The 24,084-nt window shown below is 42.7% G+C and overlaps 1 protein-coding gene across 2 annotated transcripts in view; it reads right to left on the bottom strand.

Annotated features, from left to right (window-relative positions):
• Positions 1 to 3,023: 3,023 nt before the first annotated feature.
• LOC132995801 (glucosidase 2 subunit beta-like) overlaps positions 3,024 to 24,084 on the bottom strand; it is a 110,614-nt gene continuing 89,553 nt past the window's right edge. The window contains exons 13-15 of one of the 2 annotated variants that reach the window (XM_061065999.1): positions 21,352 to 21,423; positions 6,772 to 6,871; positions 3,024 to 3,730 (exon numbers count right to left, since the gene is read on the bottom strand). In XM_061065999.1, coding sequence (XP_060921982.1) covers positions 3,593 to 3,730; positions 6,772 to 6,871; positions 21,352 to 21,423 — 310 coding nt within the window. In that variant the 3' untranslated portion in view covers positions 3,024 to 3,592. The remainder of the gene's footprint in view (positions 3,731 to 6,771; positions 6,872 to 21,351; positions 21,424 to 24,084) is intronic. The other variant, XM_061066000.1, reaches the window with a different exon arrangement.

Genomic DNA, 24,084 nt, shown 5'->3' with positions numbered 1-24,084 from the left:
CTGCACTGTAAGTGGAAGCAGCCGACTGCGGGAGGCCCCTGGTAAGCACATGCTATCACAGCTCGGCCTTCAAGCCTCCAACCGCGACACGCTGACGCTCATCCACTCCACAGGGGAAGTGTTGAGCCTCGCTCGCCGACGTGAGAGCACAAACACAGAAACATTCACCCTCCGCTACCATAGGCAGTGCTGCTTATACAAACCCTCCCACCCTCCCTCTCCCAGTTTCACATCTCTCTCTCTCTCTCCCTGCTCCTCCCTCTGCTGTTTTCTACTCGGTTGGTTTGTGTCTCTCCTCCTCTCGAAGCTCAGTTCTCCCTCCAGCATCGTCCTGGTCTCTGTCACTTCTGTTGCTGTTTATTTCTCTATCTGTGTATCATTCTCTCGCTCCCTCTTCTCTATCCCATCCTGTCAATATTAGTCTTTGTTCATCTGCAACTCTAATCCTCTCTCTCCTCTTTATTCCTATATAGGAAATAAGGAACTCTCCTACTGAGAAAACTGTGTTAATGCTACTCTACAGTACATCTGCTAGTTATTTTTAGACACTGGGGAATGGTAGTACATCATATCACAGTTTTTTTTTTAGGTGTGTACCATTATATTATGTAATATTAAAATGTGACCCCAATTAAAGCTTTAGATTCTCAACAATGGATTAAATAACAACATACTCTTGAGAAAGTGATCATCATAACTTTGAAACTGTACATAAATGCAGTGCTTGATGTACTTTAGTCCCAGGAACCAAGCGCTTTTTAATTGTGTTGTCTCCAAATAAATGAATAAATAAATAAATCAGTGAATAAAATAAGATTGTATGCTGGCGGCTGACAGTGGAGCGTCAGCATCGTGACTGAATAGATTGCAGGACGTGAGGGAGACGGATGGGACTGTCGCACGCCGACTCAACGCGAGCGCCCCCTTTTTCCCTCTCAGCCCTGAGGGTATAACTGGCCTCCCTTCAAAGGAGGAAGCTTAAAAACAATCTCTAAAAGAGTGAAAGCGGCACTGGGATGTGGTGGGCGTCAGTCAACCAGTCAGTCAGTCAGTTGTCGAGGGCCCTGCTGTCTCCCACTCCATAGAACAGGTGGCCTGAACTAGTTTCTACAAAGCTGAGTCGGAGATTTAACGCAATATAAAGCCTCTGGGCCCTTTAAGCAATTTGGAGTCAACACACAAATACGCCCACGCTCAACTGGAAAGACTTTCCATCCCTGCCCCTTCATGTGCAAATGTGCTGAATGGAGGTGTGTAAGTATGTGCTAGTGTGTGTGTGTCTGTGTGTGCTCAGCATGTGCTCAGCTTCCCTCCTGAATCCCTCCCACAACTCCCTCCTTCCCTTTACCGATCTGTAGCAGCACATACGTGGTCAGTCGGTTCAAAAGCACTGGATAAAAACTCTAAGTAGGTGTTTGCTCCTTAAATAACTGTCCATTCAAATTGCAGTCTTCCGATGTAGTTAGCACCCTGTGTGTGGAGCAGCCCACAGTAATCTAACACATTATGATCGTTGAGTAGACAGAGGAGCTGCAGACTCTTTCATCGTGGGCGCAGGTTTTATCTGAGGAGAAGTTCTTTAAGAGACACCATCACATGCCGTCCATATGGCAGTGATGCAATTCTACGTTTTTTTTTCCAGATACCAATGTTGCCTTCTGCAATATTAGACAGAGAGTCTGTGGGATTGGCAGCTTTTCCTGCTGCTGCTGTGCATTCTTAGTGTTTTTTATGCTGACATCAGCTTTGGCATCTGTTGCGTATTTAAAACGTGGAATGAAGAAGAGATTAAAAATGTAGAGTTATATTGTGTTGATTCCTTGAGACGGCGGTGCATCAGAATGGATTATATGCCTAGAAAAACGGTTTTTGTTTTGCTTGTTTAGCTGATCGATCCGAGTGTTTTTCTTCACAGAAGCAACATAAACATGATAATTAAACCGTGAGTTGTCAAATTTAGCTGCAAAAACACATCTCGACAAAAATCAACATTTTAGCTAAAAGAATAACTAGCAAAAACTGTGCATTTTGAGTTTAGTTTTCAACAAGTTTCAGTCGAAATGCCTTTTGTCTGACTTGACTGACACCTTCAGCAAACCTCACTTTTATTTAAAAAACTGAAGGTGAAACCAAATAGATTTGCCATCAAATAGAGTGTGTATGGGAGCTGAAGCCGGGTAAATAAAAAGCAGAAGTCCCTGGGCTACACGGCCCGAGGCTATCGCATTGCTAGCAGGCAAACAGCCACTCGGCTGCCCCAGCAGGGTAGGAATATATCAGGCAGCCTATTGGATACCTGACAACTGATTTAGCTGCTGCTTAATGAGCAGAGGACTGAGCTGCAGAAACCCCACAGTCTATTACATAACAACAGCACGGTACGGGGCCGACTGCTTATGCTGGGAGAATTGTGTGAAATCATGAGACGTTATACTCAGTAAACAACCTGTCACTAATAATAGCTGAAGGTAGATAAATAAGAGTAAATACACAATGTGCGACATAAATTGATGTAGCTGTGCAGAAACACAATTACTATATACATAATGGCTAATTGTGCTAATTCTTTATAAGTCCCTCAAAGGGGAATATTATACTTAAGGAAAAGGCTGAACTCATTTTATGTTGTTTCTATTGTCAACACATTTGATAAAAACGCAGACAATGAACAAAGTGTCTGTTTGTCTCTCAATCATTTACAACTTACTCTGTCTGTAGCACTGCCTGGAGTCCAGGGCCCTATTAGTTCCAGCTGAAGACCTACACCTTAAAAAAACGGGCCACAAATTACACGGGTTACATTTTTAAACTGGGCCAAATAAACAGCTGCTGTGTTACTTAAAGAGGAGTAAGTGGTGCTTTGCTGGGGACTATTTTCAGCTGCAGATTCATACACATTTGGTAAAGCTGGTCATCATACATCATAATGAAAGGACATCATTTGAAATATCACATCAGCAACATCACATCAGCAAAACGTTTGCAGATTTGATAAAATAAAAGTGAGGAGGATACATTGTTGGTTTCAGTTTAATGGATTTATTGGCAATTTGTAAAAAAGTGAATATCACCGGACTGTATTTTAAAGAAGCCACTATAATAAAGTAGAAGGTCGTAGTCCTTTCATTTGTGCTTATATTCATAAGCAGCAATTTGACACAGCATTAACATTAGCATCTATGTCATTATACACTGATCTACTGCAGTAGCATTTAATTCATCCAATATTTACATAGTAATCTGGTTGAGCCTTACATATAAAACACTTATGTAAAATTTACTGGAACATAATGAATACTCAGTTTCACTAACTCATTTAATAAATGCTGCTTCCAATAGGTACACATAGCAGAGTGAAAGTAGCACTGTAACAATGGAGATTAAAGTGGTCTAGGATCAGTGTTAGGAAAAATAACACTCTGACCTGAGCAAGACTTTCTTGGAAGTCTATGTTCTGGTAACAGATGTCAGGGGGGACCCCCAGGACCCCGGCCTGCCACTGCAGGCTAGGCATTTGGATGTGAGGGAGAGATAGGGGCGGGGGGGGGGTGGCCAGTCGGGTGAATCTAGGCTAGGCCAGTGGAGGAAGGGGTCACAGTTCACTGTGTATGCCCCGCTGCTTCAGCACCGGCTGACAGGCCACAGGAGTCTGAAAGTCCATGATGTACTGGCATTTGCTGGGCTCCTTCACCGATCGCAAGGCTGTCTCTGTTCCGCATGTCAGTGTGACCTAGAAAAGCACAAAGAGAGGAAAGTTGAGGTGGTGCGGGGAGAAGAGCTGTTGTTCGACTGAGTCAAGAGCCACGCCGGCTTCATCTCACAAAGGGGGTGGGGGTGGGTGATGGAAGATGCTCTGCTACCTTGTCTTATTCTCCGTCCTATCTAAACTTTTGTGAATAAGTAGGAATCACTGCAAATGACGGGATTATGCAAAGACGCTCGATGGTGGAGCCGGCATTTCACACATATTCAGGTCTCTCATCAAAGACAAAGTGATGGTGCTGTTCACGGAGACTTTCCCAGCTGCCTCCCCTGCCGTTGCGGCAGACGGGAACCAAAGCGTTGCTGTGACTGCGGGACACTGTGGCATTAAGGGACGTCTCGGTCTGTCGTCCCCACGTGTGAACGAGGACAGGGGAGGAAGTGATTACCGCTGCCGTGTCATTTAATCGGTAACTTTTGACACCCTCTGCGAGAGATTGAAAAAAAAAAAAGGAAAAGGGAAAAACAACTTATTTTACTTCTAGGGGGTTTCCATAGCAACCCCTCACATCACGCTGCACCCTGATCAGACAATCCCTCTGGTGAACAAAAGCACCTAGTGAGGGAGAGCGACGGGAACTTGACAGGTGTTATTGTGCTGAGTCGTCACAACTGGTGATTTGGTCATGTCCCGTACTTGCATTAAAAATAGAGGCTTTTGTTGTGACGCTTAGTATCTTGTTGCATGCAGATATCAAGGGGGCGTGCGCCACTCACTGAGACAAGGTGGGCTACTATTGGTTGTCCAGTTTTGACTTGCAGGGGCCAGAGCCATAGATAAGTGTCAGGGGGAATAAGAATAATAAGGAGACTCTTTAAGTTTTACAAGCAAATACATTTGATATTGTTTTCTATTGCTTTTGTGTGAGCTTGGTCAATAATCTGAGCTTTGACTCTGGGACTTGAATTCCTCTGTTTCAAGTCTCCTTCCTGTTAGCAATGACCTTAGTGAGCATAGATACAAAATCAACCATCTTTCATTCAGATGTCCTCCTCTGCCACAGCTACGGTTGTGCTAGCTCGACCTCAACCCGCTGCTCCCATGTAGCAGCCACAGACCAGCACTTTGAATTTAATTAATAACTGAAACAGTTGAGTTCACCCTTCCCCACAGACTCCAGATACACTGCACACTGCTTGAATTTGGATTACCTCTATATCCACCAGTGAAACAATACATCACTGGTCCCACTAGTCAAGTATAAAGGGAGAAGTGTATTTCAGAGCAGAAAGGGAGAGCACTACCCAAAGACGAGGTTCAGCATTTCAAATATAATGAGCGTCGACTTCTGACGAGACTTCATTTATGCCGACTGCACACGGCTAGGAGGTCGTATCAAAGGAATTCAGTTTAGTCTTTTCAAAGGGGGCCCCTGGATGGTACGAGTACATGCATTCGCAAACGACATTTATTGGACTCCGACTTGAAGAGGGGGGCCAGGCAAAGAAAATGAGATGATTAAATGTGCTACATTTTTAATTGAGGTAATTCTCGCGCAGAAAAAGAAAATATATAAATGGAAGTCACAGGGGTGACTGAAGGGGGAGGGAACCCTGGGAAGATGGAGAACAGACGAGGGGGAAGCGGAGAGAAAAAAGAGAAAGCAGCATTAGCCGTAAAGATCAATGTGGACTGACAGAGAGAGAAGCAAGTCAGCTTCCATCACTCCGCTTTGGACAAAACATGTTTTTGCCAGGCTGCTGAACGCGCCATGAACATCTCCCACTGATTGACTGACTCTCCACAGCTGAGATGCACACGCACAGGACGTGTGTGTGTGTGTGTGTGTGTGAGGAGCGTGAGAATGCTTCAAATTGTCAGAGAGTGTGTGGGGAGAGCTTTGTTTGGCTGTTTTCTCTCAGTCCGTGTGTCTCTCTGCAGTTTACTCAAGTTTGTCAAGTGGATAGTTCAAGTCGTGGCTCTGCAGCATCTTTGGCTTGTTGTTGTCGGGGGAAGAGTGTTTTTATAAAGTGGGTTACAAAAGAGATTTCTCTGTCTTACGTGGAAAAAGGGTACGAGTCTGTATAAATCACCTGAGAGTCCAAAAGTAAAGTGTAGACCACATTGTTTCATTTTGTGTCGGTATTGGTAGTACATGTTATTTTCTATGTGCGTTTTCTCATCAGCAGTCATATTACTCTCTGCATGTCAACGTTGCAATGTCAAATTTTGTTAAACATTAAGGTAGAGACTTCAAAATAAGTCCAGCAAGTTTCCTGTATTTCATTGTTTGTCATTTTTCAATGGTTTTTCTTCTAAAATCAGCTCTAAACAAAAATCGAATCTAATACTGGCTGAGCACCGCATATGAAGCTGCACTCTTCTCTATTATTCTGAGGTGGCGGCGGAAAAATCTCAGAGGGGGCCAAGTTTTGTTCAGCTCAGAGAACACAAAGCCTTCATTTTGGATCAGGATTATATCAGAGACTTTCAGCTCTAACTTCATGTTAACCTGGTTTCTTGATAAATCCATTTCCGTGGCTATAATTCCATCATTACACCAACAGAGCAACAACAGCGCTATTTCAGGTGATAATAATAATAATGCTATGCTACAAGAAATGACGCCCAATCCGTCCTCGGCAACAGATGAGACGACCATGGTATACTGATAGAATATGTACATGGTAAAGAAGAAAAAAGGAAAAAATAGCAGCTTCAACACTCAGTACATAAAGGGATGTGTGGGTTGGGTATACATGAAGATATCTTATAATCCCGACATCATAGTTTATGTAAATTACACATGATTAAAAGCATACTTGGTAATTTCGTACCAACTTTATTAAAGTGTAAAAATGTCCTCATTCACTAAAAACAGAGCTCTCATTAGGCTTCTGTCTTCTTTTTGTTCCCTCTTTCTTCGCCGCATCATCTGTTTATTTGACAGCCAGTGTGCACTTACAATTTGTTCATCTGTCTATTTATCAGTTTGTTCTGCGCTGCCTCCGTCATTCATATGCTCCGTCGGCGTGTATGTTTTTGTGTGAGACACTTGTCGTACTCACTGTGGCGCTGCGTGAACCTCCTTGCCAACAGGGCTCTCCGTTTTCATACACCATCTGACTGTACTGGTTCTTCTGTGTTCCTGCCCACATCCCCCACTTCCTGAAATCCAAAAAACAGAAGAAAAAAAAATCTTTTTTATCGTTTTATCTTTCTTTTGAAACTTTGACAAAGTGTCTGTCGTAATCAGAGTTGGAATCTATTAGTCAAGCTGAACAAAAATCTGTAATTTCTTTTACAAACAGTTGGGACAATTCGAGCAGAGAAACATGTTATTTTTATAAACACCACTGGCTTATTACTGGAGGACACTCTCTCCCAGTGAAAATAAAAAGCTGGCAAGACGGCGAGTCTGGCACTTCCCTCCTTTGGTTCCTGGCACCAGTGCTCCAGTATCCCTTCTCCTCTTCAACAATGGAGTGGGGAGGGGGTGGGGGGGGTATTAATTACAATTTTGTCAGAGTTAATATGCAATAACACACCAGGGACGGTGAAGAGGAGCCCATCTCGAATGGGCAACCGCTGCCCGGTGCTAGCTAATTACGTTCTCACCAAATATTTCAAAGGGAATTAGGAAACCAAAGCAAACCAGGACGCCAGTGGACTGAGGCCAACACAGCACCGACAGATGCCATTTTATTAACTTCCAGCGGCTCGTTTCCTCTGATCTCTTGTTGACCTTGAGCCTCTTTGAGGTGGCGGCGCCTGCAGTCGTGCTGCTGGTGTGAGTGTTGGTTTTTTGTAAAACATTGTAATCCTGTTAGAGGGGAAGAAAATCGGTTCTGCGTTTGGTGCACGGGCTGAAGATTTGACTGAAACGCGTCTCGCTCTGATCTCTGCCCCACATCGGGTAGCAACTGTTTCCTGCCTGCAATGCGAAAATACTCAGGACAGAGGATAAACTATGAAATCAATCTTTTCATTTTCGGGGGGAAACATAAAACAGTCAATGGAAGAAAAACCTGACGGCCTGCAGGAGTCTTCATTTAATCAATGGCTTGTCAATTATCTGTTAATCATTCTGGATAAAGAGCGACTAGAGGCTATAAATTCAACTTTACTTTTAATATGCCAAAGTGCTTTCCTCTGCAGTGCCAACCCTGTCACAAGCGCACAACTCTTGATCAATGTGCCCACACTGACCTTTCCGCAGGAGATTAAAGTAGCAGGATCTCATCTGCGCCTGCTTTTCTTATTTTAGGAGCTGCATTTCACGACCTATTATTATATCTTTAACAGTCCTGATAATTGATGTTCGTGGCCTGACATTGAATCCTTGTGTCAAGCTCAGCTCAAGTTAATAAACACATTTATCCACATAAAGCAAAGGTAATCGCAAATCTCCAAAAATGACTCAAATCGTGAGAGGTTACAAAATTTGAAGGGCTGTAAAAACATTACTTTTTAGTCTGGTTGTCCAAAAAACTAAATTTATCCACCATTTTACTCTCATTTGACCTTGACTGGGGGAAACTTGGAGGTCTCTTTGATTTCCAAAAGCACTTTTATAGACACAGCTCCTATAGACACGTGGCTGTCTCCGGGTCCCTGAGTGTGGCTTGTCTGCAGACCGCGATGTGCATGGCTTATTTAAGATGCCTGAACAGGTCAGTCAGAGGTGAATTGCTCACACAAGTGGAAGCCGGCTGGGCCCGAGCGTCTCGCCTTTCTCCTTCCAGCCCGTTTGATTGGGTTTTAGCACTCTGTTAGCACCAGGAGGCCCTCAAATGGATTGCTGTCAGGGCCGGCAGACACGGCGAGCGGAGAGTGTGCGACAGTGCTCCGGCTCTCGCCACTAGTTGACCGGCGATCCCCTTGAGCATCACCTCCGAGCCTTCCTCGTCCGTCGCAAGCTCCACCCCCTCCACCCCCCAGTCCCCTAACGCACCTCACTCCCACACCTCACCTTCGCTCACTTCCTCCCTTCATCTCCATTCTCGCTCTGTCAGCCCTCCCGTGGCCCCAGGAGGCAGCGTGGGGCCCTGTCAATTAGGCTTGAGTTATCACGGAGATGTGGCCGACACACTCCAGTCATTTGGACACAAAGGAGGAATCTTATTGACAGATGATTCCCAGTATTATTACTTGCACTCGGTATTGACGGTCCATTTTCTACAGTCATTCCACGCTTATCACCAGAAAAGTGCCCGGCTAGTTATTTACACCTCTGAAAAACACAGCACCTTGCACCTTATTGCTAAATTTCATGGCATTAACATTAGTCTATGTTACTCTGACTCTGTGTCAGACAATATAGCACAACCCAAATGTGCAAAAATAGACCCCCCTGGCTCAATGACAACTTCATTTTCTCATTCAATTTATCACAGTTTGGCTTTAAGCTGCAGCCGCGGTGATGCACACGATGCAGCAGGGGCCAGTCTCCTTAAATTATCTGGGTTACTGTATGTATTCTCTTCATGTCGGCTGATTCCGCTGCACCTGTTTTACTGCAGCCAGGCTGTAAAAGCCTGTTTGTCCGCCCAACAAAACAGCTCAACATTATTATTCTGAATGCGGGTTTCCAGACGCTTTTCTGTTTCCAGTCCAACAAAATACACAGAAGTGAAGATAATTTAAAAAATTGAAATAGATTAACGTTGGCAGTGGAGAGTAAATCACTTTTTCCCACCAGTTTTTGTGGAAATACATTTCAGACCACATGGAGACAGGGTTTTAAAGACGAGACGTGGGGGGCTTTCAAATGTGGATTCCCTTTGAATGATTAATGAGGGAACATATTGAACATGTGCTACTTTTAAAGACTTAAAACGTCAAGAATCTTATTTACAGATATCTGGGTTATGTCTCATTCTTTGCCCCCCCCACTCTTCTAATGCCATCTAATGCACCTCCCATCACAGAAAAACCTGTGACAGCAGCATGTCTCACTGGCTAAACCCATTATCCCTGCATTTACCTTCTATTCTGAGATAGTGGGCCTGGGAGAACTCAGCCTCTACCTGCGAACCTTAAGAAGTAAATTTCATTTAATTTCCTCTCTGAATCACTAAGGTGTGATGCGGATGGAAGTGTGATTTCATTACATCCAGGACCCACAAAAAAAGCATTCAAGTGCAGTTTGAGCTCCTTGATACCTTCAGTTTCCTGAAGAAAGTGCAGATAAATAATATAAAAACAATATAATATCATTCCAACGTCCAAACTTACAGCTTTGGAAGAACATGTAAAGTACTGTTTTGACAAAATTGGACCGTGAATATTGTTTTACAGTTTTTTCCCCCATAATCCAATCCTCATTAGGAATAATTAGCATTAAAAAAGCTGATTAGCGTCCTTTTCTTCTTCTGATAATGGCTTGAGCTGATATAAGCTCCTCTTATTTCTTTAAAATGATGCAGTCGCCACTGATTCTGTTTTAAACTTCACCGCGGCGCTAATCCTCGTGCCTCGAGTGATAAATCCCGAAGATCCACGGCTAATCTCGCTCAACACTGAGTGGAGAGTTACCCCCTCTGATATAGTCACAAGGCAACCTTTCAGAAGCAATTATCATTTAGACAACTCTACTCTGGTGTTTAAACACCCCGCAGATACTGAGGACGGGGAGAGATCTGGGCCAAAAGGGTGTGTTTGTGCACGTGGAATGTGTGTCTGTGTGTGTTTGTGTGTTGAGACCCTGGGCCTTCACTGGAGAGAAACTAGATGAACAAAACAACAGGGAGAAAAGAACATCATGGTGGCCCTGTTTGGTACGTCTGTGGTTTCCTCAAGTAAACTGAATATAAATATGCTCATTTGCCTTCAGTGTTTTCTCTGTGTGTTTGTGACATTAGAAAGCAGCCTGCATATGTACGACACTTGTTTACGTACCTTGACTGCGTGCAAAGGAATTTTATGATCACAAACTGTGATGATAAAGACACAAACAGACGAGTACACTTTAGGGCTGCAACTAACGACTATTCTGATAGTCGATTAGTCACCGATTATTGAAACGATTAATCGACTAATCGGATTATGAATGACACAAATTCTCAATTGCTCTTATTTAGCAAGCAGCTTTTAAATTTAGCTTGAGGTTGTTCGAGGCATGTGATGACTGAAAATAAAGGCAATAAATATTGATACTTCATTAAAAAAAAATGTCTTTTAATAAACTTTGTTTCATATAAGGGTACTGTTGACACAAAAGCAAAGACAAATCAAGTTTTTGTCCATTTAAAAGCAAGGACAGGCAAAGTGCTAATAAAACAAATAAATTAAAAATCAAGTATTCATTTTTCCTGTTAACAAAAATGACAGGGAAAGTAACAGCAATAAAAACATCAACAAACGAAACTACAGTCTTCTTCTGACTAAATAATTGTGATTAAAACAAGACGTTTGTCAGGCAATAGGATAACATAACGCTTTTAAACTCGTTAATAAAAAGTTTAAACCATATTTTTGTAATGGATGCTAGAATCCTGCGCGCAGATATATACGTGTATATATAACATCTGACAGAGGCGAGTCCGCATCGTCTCCGTTACGAAGTCACACGTGCCTCCTCCTCACATGCACGTGTCCTGCTTCCATGGAGAGCAGGTCCGCCGCACAAATACTGCAGGTAGATTTTCTCGGGCCATGTTAAGAGTGAAGTTCTCCCGAACTTTTTACTTCCTGGTGCGCGACTGCGCGCGGCAGCGGACGCCGACATTGGTCCATGTTTCGTCGCTATTGCACATGCGCGACTTTCAGAGATAGGAAGGAAGCGAGATGTCTCACTCCTCAGGTACTTCCATCAGCACCTCCGGTAAAACGCCGTTTAGTTCCGCTGCGCGGCACGAGAAACACGCGCTATGACGTCACCAACGAATCATCGACGGGTAAATTCGTCGGCGACTATTTTGGTCATCATTTTTGTCGACGACGTCGACTAATCGTTGCACCCCTAGTACACTTAGGCACAAGGTTTAAACTTCAGTAATTAACTCCACCCAGGATGTTCTGTTTTCACCCCTGTCTCTGTGTAAGCAGGATTACATAAAAACTACAAAACAGATTTCAATGAAACTTGGAATGATGGAAGATGGGCCAAGAACGATCCCTTCATATTTCTTATCCCAGGGAATAATTCAGGGATCTTGATAAAAAGGGGCTGGTATCTATGAGTTTTTGAAATTTGGAAAGAAAAAGGAAATCATACAGTTAAAAGTACGTGAAGGCTGCTGATATTTTTTTAATTTGAAAGAAATCTCCATCCACACTGTCTTCGTTTTCCAAAATATATCACTACAGAACCGACTTCAAATTCTCAAACAAGCAATGTCGGCATTAAACCAGATTTGCTAAACAAAAACGGTATATAAATTAACAACCAATTAAATCCTCAAAAACATTACACTTTTTTGACATTTCTAATGTTTTTTCAATAAGTTATGCATGGATCTATCATTTATAATAAGGTGACTCTTGGGCCTGGGCAGATGAATAAGCGTTTACTGAATACCACTAGTATTAACCATGAAGTGCTACTTTGAAACAACTCAAAAGCAAGTGGAGAAAGAAAACAATAAATAAAAGACATTTTAATATTTCCAATGTGACTTATCAAAAAAAAGACCATGAGGTGCCAGGGCTCACATACTTTTTCTGGCACCAGTATTGAAATATTTCGAATGATACCCAGCAGCCCTACAGGCAGCTCCCATTACTTTGTGTTATCACCGAGCATCCGCATCAAGCAAGGTCTCACTGACTGTCAGAGGTGGGAGGTTCCAACTCCAACAGATTCCATGTAAATACTTCTCTAACCAGGGGCTCCTCATTCCGAATCCTCACCTCGTGCATTACTAATGACAAACAGTACCTGTGTTAAGACGCTGTAACGTCTCTACTTATTACTGTCACCTCCCCACTGTAGCATCCACTCATTAGCTGCCTCTGCAATGAATTATACCTCACGGCGATGCTTTCCACTGCTTTAACAAGGGGTCTGGAGCAGCAAGTTAGTCCCCTCACTATGCCGTTAATGCGCTAATCATTTACAGCATGAGACGCGGCGCTGCACTGGCAGGTAGACGGAGCAATTTGGGAGCTGCTGGTTAATTTGGATTCGGCGCTTCACTAGGAAAAAAAAAAGAAGGGAACGCCATTCTCATAGCCAGGCAGTGCCAAGCATCGCTGACCTCTGCCACTCGCGTAAGGTCACCAATCAGCGAGCGGCGTTCTGAGATGAGCCCGGCGACCGTCATTACCGTGCCAGTCACTGATGCTTCTACCACCCATTGTGCCCGGCACCTTCATAAATAATTCATACGCATTGGAACATGTGAAGGGCACAGGCTCAGTCGGGGCTTTGCTTTCACAAAAAGAAAAAAAAAACTGCATTTATACTGTGTATTTCTCTGCTTGCGAATAATGGAGTGCAGAGACGTATTTTAATATATTATTACTTTATACATACTAATGAATTCAGGGATATAAATACACCTTCAACAGGTCAAATGTTGAAACTGCAGGCAGCATGCTAGATGTTTCTGTTTAATATTTATAATTATATATATTTTTGTTATATTTATGTGTTTTGCACCAACTATAAAATTAGTGAGTAACATCCATGGCACATTTGGTGTTGCTTTCGCTGCATAAACACCGCGGCCACTTCTTGTGCGGTTACAAAACAAACCCAGGGTGCATATTTCATCAACAGCTCCTGACAGATATGATGTCAAACCCGAATCAGTATTCTGTTAACAGCTCACTTGTGCCTCATTAATGACCGGGCGAGATGTTGCCATGGCGACCCGGCGGAAAGGCCATCGGGGGTTCACAGTGTCAACCCCCCCCATCCTCCACTGCCTACTATTTTAACCCTCTCCTCAGACACAGGAGAGTCATTACCCCTTCACCTTGATTGTCTGATGAAGGGTGGGCACATCGAGTCGCACAAATATACACACACAGGCGTAACGTGGTCTACATCAGTGTGTGTGTGTCGTATGAGTTTCTGTGGCTGCACTCGTGCAACCCGGCCTGCTCCTCTTGAGTGCTGGGCACTAAGCGGCTGCAATGTTCCCAGGTAGAGAGGGGCCCTCTCTTTGCTAATGGCACTCCAGCGAATGACCTTGACAGCTTGAAAATGAGCGCATTAAGTAGAACACTTAAATGTATAATTATGCACTTGTTCCAGTGGAACCGTCGCTACTTTGTAGGTTAAATCATTACGGCTTAGATAAGATGAGAAAAATAATTAATTATACAATGCATCAGCACTGACACAAAAAAGAAGCCTATCAAAACAATGAAGGGATGGGACGAGCTTTGATATGAACACATGAAAGGGAGCATCGCTTTACTCATTAAGTGAACACGTTCATAAAAGCAACGCGGTGGAGAGTGAAGCAACAAACAGCCAGTCCTCACTTGGCTGTGATGTGATTGTGCTTGTGTTTAATGTGACAGTTTGATGTACATTTTAATCTGCACTATGTATTAAGGACAGTAGCACTTTGTTTAAATCTTACTGGCTGCTTTTACAATGAAAACTTGCACAAATATTCAAATCTAGGATATGTGTCTGTAGATTAGAGAAAGATAGTCGTAAATATATTCCAGCTATAATACAGGGTAGTTTTTACACCATGAACCTTAAAATGTAACTTTGAGGGAATTAAATGTTTTTGCAAAGGCATAATAGCCAGAAAAATGTCCATTCGCTTTCAATGAGGGGAATCAACTGAAAAAGACTGTTGGTTGTTGACGAAACGATCTGGATTTTACACATTTATACTTTATACAGATTTATAGCGTATGGACATAAACTGGATTCAGCTCCAGAAGTAAGAAAATCTCATTCAACACATTGCAAATCAAAGCTTTACTTAACTGTTTATCAGTAAATGGTCTGGTGAAGTATTTGAGGATCTATTGGCAGGAATGGAATCTTCATAACTCATCACACGATTCATAGTTATGTTTTCATTCGTGTATAATCCTTGAGGTTTTCAGGCCTACATAAACACGTCAGGAGGATATTCAAGAAACCAAATTGTGATGCCTCAAGTTCAAGTTATGCTGTGCAGGTTAATTTAAAAGGAAATAAAGATGTAAAATGCAATATTAAGATAATGCCCACTATGATGATTCAGGCAGTAAAAATACCCAATGGTTCTGTCATTCTGTGACTGTAATGACTTTCGGTTATTTCAGCCTGATAACATTGTATGCAGTTAATACTCATTGCCCTGGTTCACCATCTCCCCTTCAGGTTATGTTGCTCCTACGTTCCTGTCCTCGCTCTTATATCTAACATTGTTTGCTGACTCATATCTTCAAATATCAAAATTACCAAAATGACCCTTTTTGTATTTTCCGCCCCTGAGTCCGACTATTTTGGTCGAGAGGTGTGGAACTGTCTCATTTCCCTGATTCGATCCCAGGTAGCTTTTCAGTTTCTTTGTCCTCATTTGTAACCTGCTTGTGGTCGACCGTTTTCACAGTAATAATCGTACAGCTCCCTCGCGATTGCTGTGCAATAAAATGGCCACCAATCGAGATAATTAGCCGCAGTAATTTTCTCCTGTTTATACATGCCCGAGAACGACGAGTGAGCAGTAATTAATCTTCGACAGAGAAGGGACATGATTTCCATCACAATTTGATTCCTTTTTAGATCTTCAAAAAAAAGAGACGTTGGGCTTTTTTTAGGCTGCCTCATGCCAAATTGACTCTTATTGATCAAATGAGCATCTTTCCCTTTTACCGTGTCCACAGAGTAGAGCCAATAAATTTGCTCAGCTAAGGCCCTTAAAAGGAGCCTGGCAGCCTGGAGGCATCCACATCGCTGCACCTCTTTCTCTCAGCACCTGGAGATTTTCTCTCTTACATTCTGGGGGATCTTTTATTTAGAGCGCTACAGGAACAGCACGGTGGGAGAAAAAAAAAAACAATATAGGGTCACCAGCCTGGCAGTCGGTGGGAGAAAGTGTTGTTATGCTGAATCTGTACGTGGGTCAAAAAAAAAAGGCAGAACTGTAAAAAGCCTGCGTATGTCTCCAGTAAAACGCTACAAACAGCCAACCTATTTGTATTTTCCACGGTGGCCAGAACATCCCACTCTCTCTGGGGTTGCTCTGTGCTGTCATTTTTCAACTGCCTGGCTCCATCGCAGTGGGCACACGCAGTCATTCACTGTGGTTTCAATGTTGCTAGGCTACCTCGCTGCTCCACTGTTTGCTGTTTGAAAATCTACTGTTCAATAAAGCAGTTCTAGCGAGACCTGTGGGTTTGAATACTGAGCGATATGAACCTGCAGGAGTGACTGACAACACTAATAGCCTTTTTTTTTGTCTCTCTTTTAAGTGTCACAATGCCCCCATTTCTTTTTTTTCCCCTCCTCGAATAAGTAGAATATCAGCACCACTTGTGCCTACCTCTACAGCCCCTGCATCTCTTTCACTCATAATATCCATACGTCAGAACATTTTTAACCTTCCACAGCTATGTTTTCCTTTGTTTGTACAATATGAGTCATAAGCAGAGTGGAGAAAACTGTTCCCTTTGTAGGTCTTTAACGGTTTGTATATTCAGATCTGTCCAGCAGTGTCTAGGAGATATTATTATTATTCCGGCTTTGTCTGTCCTGCTTTCAGCTTTGGACGTATTCCAAGCTTGGACCATCAAACACAGTGTGTTTCCAAGGTTGAAGGGTGAACAAGCAAGCTGCTCGCCGGGCCCCGCACTATTCCAGCACCGCCTTTTCTCCTCTCCGCCTGTGCGCCCTCGATGATGACGAGTGCAGAGCGGTCTGACCCCCGCACAAAAGAAGGGCCGGGCTCCTTGAACTTTGCCGGGCGACACACGCCGACCCTGCGACCCTGACTGCGTGGCCACCTGATTTCCCTGGAGTCCCTAAACACAAACCTCATTGGATGACCCCTCAACTGATCCCTTCCTCCTCCACGGCTACATTTGAATCACCCCGCCCTCCTTTGTCTGGAAGAAAATGCACCTAAGAAAGTAATATGTCTACAATACATCATTTTTTTTTTTTTTTTTTGATGAAACATATCAAGATTTCCCTCTTTATCCAGACAATTTCTGCATGTTCGGTCTTTACAAATGAAAATACTTATTTCATCAGGATACAGAATGAAGGTTTCCAAGTTCAAACCTCTCTGTCTGTCCTTTATCCCTACGGCCTGGAGCTATTTCCATGTATTTATCCTGAGCTTACTCTAAAAGCGGCAACATAAATATTGCAAATGCACTTCTGCTCACGGTGAAAGGTTATTATGGCCAAGCGCTGTTGTGAGGGCTCACTTTAAAGAGGAGTGTTTTTCTTTTTTTATAGTTGTAGTCGTTAGCAGGGAATGTTTTGAAAACTAAGCTAATTACTGGATGTTGACGATGTTCTTTCTGAGACTCGTGTTTTAAATAGTTACTGATAGTGAGCGGTGCCGTTGAATGCGTTTACAGTCATATAACAGAAATTAAAATGAGGTTATAGACTGGGGGCTCGCCGCTTACTGGAAGGAGCTGGTGTTTGGTGTTATACATTTGATTGTATCACACTTTCTTGTTAAAAGACAGATCCACACTTGGAGTCTGTGCTTATCTCTTCTGCAACAGCGGTATAATGACACTGCATTCAATAAGTACTCTATGATTTTCCATTACGGTGTGTTTCATTTACATTTTTTAAATCCCTGTCCCCCTCCAGATCCCACACAGGACGACCAAATGCAATGTTGCGTTAGATTAAGGCCTTTATTTCCTTTTGCCTAGACTTCTGATCAATGAGCACTGTAGACTGTAGACCAAAAGGTCTCAATCTCACCCTGGTGGCTGGCTGCAGTATAGATCATAAATTCTGCCACCTCCATATTGGTGAACGAGACCTTGTTTAAACTAAAAAGGATACGTCCAAATGTTTTTTCTTAAAGATGTTTTTCATTTTAAGGTAGTTCTTATCACACTTTTAGAAAAAACTTCAAGGATCTAGTTTCAGAACAAGATTGTTTTCCAAATTGTCTATCTTATCTTTCTGAGTTGTTTAAGGCAACGTACAGAGACACTAGAAATCTGCTGCCTGAGCTGCTGATGCATTACTTGTAAATTACATTATTGTGTAATTAGGAATGGGGGGCGGTCATCAATACGATCACACGCTCAACGCCACAACAAACTGCAGCCTCAGAAATGACTATCAGGTCGAAATCGAAACCTGTGACACCCAGCGCAGAACATCCTTCGATACGTCATTATTTACTGTCACTGATAGCAACTCACACTTCAGTCGTGATATTTGTCGAGCGACACGTCAATAACACAGGAGGCTGGGGGAAATGAATGTGGCACACTGGTGACAAAAGGTGATCAATGTTTGTATGTACAGTATGCAGTGTGTGTGTGTGTGTGTGTGTGTGTTGTTTCCTCCTCCATCAGGGCGTAAAGTCAATAGTTTCGTTCTTCTTAAGCTCACATAAGCACTAGCTGATACAGCAGCACCCGCCCTGTACTGCGACTGCACATTACGGATTCATGCATGTGTGTATTTGTTTGTCTTTTCAGATTGTCCGCATTTTAAAAAGCTCGTGTTTGCTGTCCTGTCATTGTACCCAGCGTGTCTGGCGCGGGTGTGGACATTATGAAGATGGACGACGCTGTCAGAGCGGGATGGTGTTTGTCGCAATGCAAGCATTTTCTCCTACTCTGTTATCATTATCGTTGCTGATGTTATTGTTACAACGGCCATTTCAGGAAGCGGTTGAGCTGCTGAGACCGAAAGGCAGAAAAAGCGAAATGGAAAACGGAGACATTGGAATTCAAGGGGTGAATATGAGTTGTATAATATCTACATTTACAGATAATTGGGAGCATACAGCATGACTGCCGTGCCTTATGAAATCTTTATGGCTCTGTGTGTGGCCACACTATAAGAGCAAGCGGCTACTAAAGAATGTTCCCAGGCTGATTTATTGTTCCTTAAGAACATTTGTATAGTTAATGGTCTAGTGCCAACTATGCTGCAAAACCAAGCATGAAGGAAGGTTAGGGCTCAGGGAACAATTTCAACTTTTATGAGCCTTGACGCACTTCACAAACTGAGTGGTGGCCATGAGCCATAATCAGAATTCAGCAGCAACACCATCCATTTAACACAGCAGAAATGTAACATAACTAATACAAATTAAAGCAAATGGTACAAGGGAGCATTAGCGATGTCATTGCCCTGATAGTCACAGTTCCAGCTTCACACTTCCATTGACGGGACACACATGTTAATGCTGTTTCTCCTTCTCTCCTCCCCCACCCCGTCCTTTTTTCCCCTCTTTCTCACATGGTTGTCCTTTAGGAAGCTGGAGCAGGTGTGATAAATGCTGCCGTTTAAATCAAAGCACTCCCCCCTCACCCCCTCTGGGGAGAAGGAGGATGCCTCCATGCAGATTGATATCAGGAGGCCCAGCCATATCCTGCGAGGGCTGACTGATGGTCTGTCTGGATAAAAAATGAACTTTATTCCCAGCGTGCGAGCTATGATTCATGTACCTCCCCTCCCCCTCCTTCCCCAAAACCATTCCACGTATACTCTCTGGAAACAGTATAGTACATCATATAGTGCCGCACTGCCTGACTACATCCAGAAAATACCAATCAGGTGTTTGTGTTTGCGAGTGATAAAACAAGTAAAGAATCGAACTGGCATTACTCTGACCAAACTATTCTTTCTGAGGGAGGGAGGGAGATGATGCCTGTCTCTTATATTCCTTGACGTTCATCATTAAATGCTGTAAATATAAATTCATATTTGAAATTATCTTTTCCCTCGAGTCTCATTTGGCAGCGATTTTGTTGCAAACAGAGCAAGCGACTCACATGAGTTAGAGACGTGTTTGACCACTGGTTGCGTTTGGTCCCTCTGCCCTTCCATACCATCATGAGTGACAGGCAGACAGAAGCTCCGGGGTCACATTACTCACAGTTAGCATTCTGTTCTGCCTCCTTTCCTGCGCTAAAAACATGGTGAAGCATCGCACTTTCCGCTCCGAAAGCGAGTGGGTAGTGTGGGAGGTGGCGGTGCAAAATAAGACAACACAGGCCTGCTTTAGATTTCCAATTAATTTGCCATCTGAAAGGACAAAAACATTAATGCTTGGAGGGACAACGGCAAATGAATCACATTTAACGTCTCACAACAGCCGCCAATAGAAAAGGGAAGCCTTATGGCATCTTAAAGGACTCAAAATGTTTTGACATTTTCTGTGGTCATCTGGGCTTTTATATTGTCTGTTCACAAAACAAGTCATTAGCTTATATTTGCCCGCCACAACTGAAGCAGCTCCGCAATTGAGTCGTCCTCTTTTGGGTGGAGCTGCGGCGGATGATAAAAGCTTTTCTTTTTCCTGGAGGGTGTCAATGTCGATGGAATCACGTTTTCCATAATTGCACCCTATAAAAGTGTCGGTTAAGGCTAATGAGAGAGAGGAACAGGACAGTGAGGCGACATCCCGTAATTATCACCTCAAATCAAAAATTCAAAGAAGTGAAAAACAAGGAAAACGAGTGTGATGTATACGTTTCTTTCTTGCGTCTGTTTGACAGAGATGTTACAAAGAGACGGGGGGGGCGGGGAAAGGTGTTGTGGCGTGAGTATAGACGTAAAGCTCAGCCACTAAATGACAACCCCTGTTTCAAACTCAATCGAGTCTGAAAAAAAAGGAATCAAGATGACATGCTTGAACAGGAAAGTTACTGTTTCAATGAAGGTTGTGTTTCCCTTCGAGCAACATCACATCCAATCAGTATACTGACACTCCTGGGAAGGGAGGGATGAGGAAAATATGAACACGTCTTCAGACATCTAAGGGTGCTTTGGGTACTGAATGGCATTTCTCTTATCACACAGGCATTCTGATACACACCGCTGTCCGTCAGCCGACACAGTCAATCCCACGGGGATGGTAAAAGGCCAGGGCATAATCCGTGAGATGAAATTGAAACCCTCTGGGGCTGAGGAAATATAACCCCAGAAGTATATGAAACTCGCCCCCTGTTTGTCATTGATCAAAAGGTAATAAAACTGTAATAGACATCTGTTAGCAATTGATCAAAGGTCATATGAAGCCTATCACAGATTGAATAACAATAAAAAAAATCAATAGCGCAAATATTGGTTTTAGGGTAACTTCGCATGAGCACTGTAACAATGATTAAAGAGCTTTCACGGGAGGGCAGCGGTGGGAATTGTTTCATGGCCATTCACTAAATGAAGAATGTTTCTTTGTAAATTTATTTGTGGAGTAAATAAGAAATGAAAAAGGTTTTCTGGCTTTATTAGGTGATGAGAGACCAAGGACAGGAACAGTGTTTTTTTGTGTTCCATAAAGCTGCCTTAGGAAAATAGTTTTTCTGGCTTTATATTAATAGTGGAAATTATTCTGCAACACAGAACACACTGCATTCAGCTCTTTGGTAGAAATGTCTCTCAAACGTTGTACTGTTTGAGGGACAAACAGTTATCCAGTCCCGGTTAATGCTTTTCGTATATCTCCACTGTCCCTGACCTGCAGTGACTGGTCATTGTTGGAGATTGTATCTGTGCAGTCAAAGGAGAGGGTGATTGAGGTACTTACCCTAATGAGACCTCTGTTCCCGCAGTGTCCTCTTGTGTGACTTGATTGAATGGGCACAGAGTGTAAGTGTACCTGCAGAGGAGAACAGAAGAAATGCCAACAATGAAAAAAAGATTTTACGTGTTGGATTGTACGCTTTTACTTCTCAGGATTGTTTTCTTGCTCTTTCAACCCCCCAAAACAAAGCTGGACTTCATCAAACTGCCCAAAATGATTGTTTTTAGTTTAAGTTTAAGTTATCATAATTGGGGGGTGCTGGAAATTATACGTACAGTTTTAAATGACAAAGACGTTTAACTAATTAAGAAACAGTTTCGATTCCACTAGGGAACCTGTCAGTTTTCAATTGTGAAATGTCAAACTCAGTATCTGACCCTTAATTCTTTAATGTCATCATTAAGTGGATCCTTATCAAAAATGAAATGCTTAAGCTGTTCTAAGCAATATTTTTCGATTAAACATAGATCAGCTGCAATGTGAACTGTGTCACAGAATAAACACTTCAGCGTTTTGCAGCTTCTTGTTTTGGTTTTACAGCCTGCTATTGATTTTTTTAAAGTTAATTCTCACTGCTCTTTTGAAGATCAATTTAAGCTTGAAATATGATTTCTGTTCCAACATCAAACAACCTACAGACAAAGTTAGCATTAAGGAAATATACATATTTCCCTCGGGAGTTGGTGGGGACGCAATCAGAGATTAAATGAGTGTGAATGTATTAAGGAACAAATATTGGAGGAACTTCACAATCTGTGTGTTTTGTTTGCTCCTCAAAACTGCCAAAAATCTTAAATACAGATTTATAAAAATGTTTATTTTGCCTTTATTGAACTATAAAATATCAATATCTGAGTTAAAGGTCAACTGTCTGTTGCACTACCTGAAAAACAAAACTTACATTGCAGACAAGCAGAGTAGAGAGGATACATAAGTACCACAGCGGTGTTTTACAGAAATACCGAACAGTGAGACTTCAGACTCAGCAGCTGCTCATCGGGACAGAAGATTGACAAAGATCTACCAGTTACCACCACTGCCAGCCACAGCTCCTCAGCCCAGGCAAAGAGTTGCACAGAGGAGTTAGCAATTAGCAGAGACCGTCACTAATGTACTTGCTGGGGATATAGCGCTGGAGCGTAGAGGCAGGATCAATAGCTCTGGTAACAAACTGATCAAAGGCCTCTTGTGGTGGAGGCGACAGGTGGAAAAGGCAGCCGGGCTTTTGCCTTGACATTCGCAACATTACACTGACTTCTATAAAAGAGCGGACGATGCCCAGACAAGCACAACGAGGGAGAGAAAGAGAACGGGCGAGAAAGTGCAGGGTGGGGCGAAAGAAATGGCTGTAGTGTGAATCAATGTGGGTTGGGGAATTTGGAGGGGGGGATCAAAAGCTGTATCAGAGAAAAGCAAGATGAAAGAAAAATGAAGAAAATCTGAGAACGGGTAAGATAGTGGTGAGAGAACTAAGGATCTGGCTGACTGACTTTGTTTGCTCATGCCCTTGTTTGTATGAAAATGCCTCTCGTCTCAAAGACTTTCATTTAGCCATTCATCCCTCTGCATGTTTTCAACGAGGATGCCCCTTCCCCCATTTGCCAGATATGAGGTCGGGAGGGACAACAGAAGAATCTCTTTTGACTGCAGAGTAAGCAGTAGAGGAGCAGGAGTTGAATTTAATGTGTCTAACCATGACTAAGCCTACAGGCCTTCTTCTCAGCAGACAGTTTGACTTGTCATAGTAGGAAAAGCACTGGTATTACTGATAACAATAGCGATGCCTCCGTTCCATTCAAGGGTCAAAATAAGACATGACAGTTTGACAGAGGCTGCGTTTACATAGACAGCAATATCCCGACTGTTCACATTATTCTGGACAAGACATTTTGATTGTGATGTTTAAACAAGTGGCTAATAGAAAAGTCCACTCATATTTACATTGTGCAGAGAACAGTTGGATGACTCAACATTATGCCCAACTACATTTTTAACCCTATGTCAAGCAGTTGTCTTTTTGCTGTATGTCAAAACTTTAGACATACGCGTGTCCTCTTCAGAAAATGCTGTTCACATGGCAGTGTATTATTCAGACTATAGTCTTAATCGGGTTAATATCGGAATACTGGTTTATACAGGACCCTGAAACTAAAGCAGCTAAATGGAATTCAGCCATCATTCATTTTATTATTCAAAACTGCTTTATCTAATGTGATATGTCTGCTATGAGAATCCTTTGCCCCCTAGAGGGAATAAGACTCAGTGCAGCAAGGTTCCTAACAGGCTGCAATATTTCTGTCAATTGGGTTAGTCCACCACTTAATCAAGACTCAAATACCTCACCAACTATTAAATGGATCGCCTTGAATTTTAGATGCAGGCCCTCATGCTCCCCTCAGGATGATTTGAAAATATGTTAGAGATCCCATGACCTTTCATCCATCTCCATCAACAAACCAACGCTGTGCCTAAGTACAGCCTGACAAGGCCGCTAGCTTGGCTGTGGAGTCCATTTCGCCTCTGAAGAAGAAGCGCTTAGAGTTAGTTAAAGGTTTATTCACAGCTGGCCTTGACACCCTCGTTCAGCTACAGAGTTATATGACAAGTTAGCAGGACACCCACACACGAAGGACCTGAAACAACCTACCACTGCTGCATGGTGTTTGGAACAGCAACTGAAACTCTGGTGTTTTTAGTTCCTCAATTTAAACATGTATAACAATGTCTGAACATTAA

This window comes from Limanda limanda, chromosome 22 (genome assembly GCF_963576545.1).
Source record: "Limanda limanda chromosome 22, fLimLim1.1, whole genome shotgun sequence".
Lineage (NCBI taxonomy): Eukaryota > Metazoa > Chordata > Actinopteri > Pleuronectiformes > Pleuronectidae > Limanda > Limanda limanda.
Note: the sequence above shows the minus strand (reverse complement) of the source record. Positions and strands in the feature narration are given on the sequence as shown.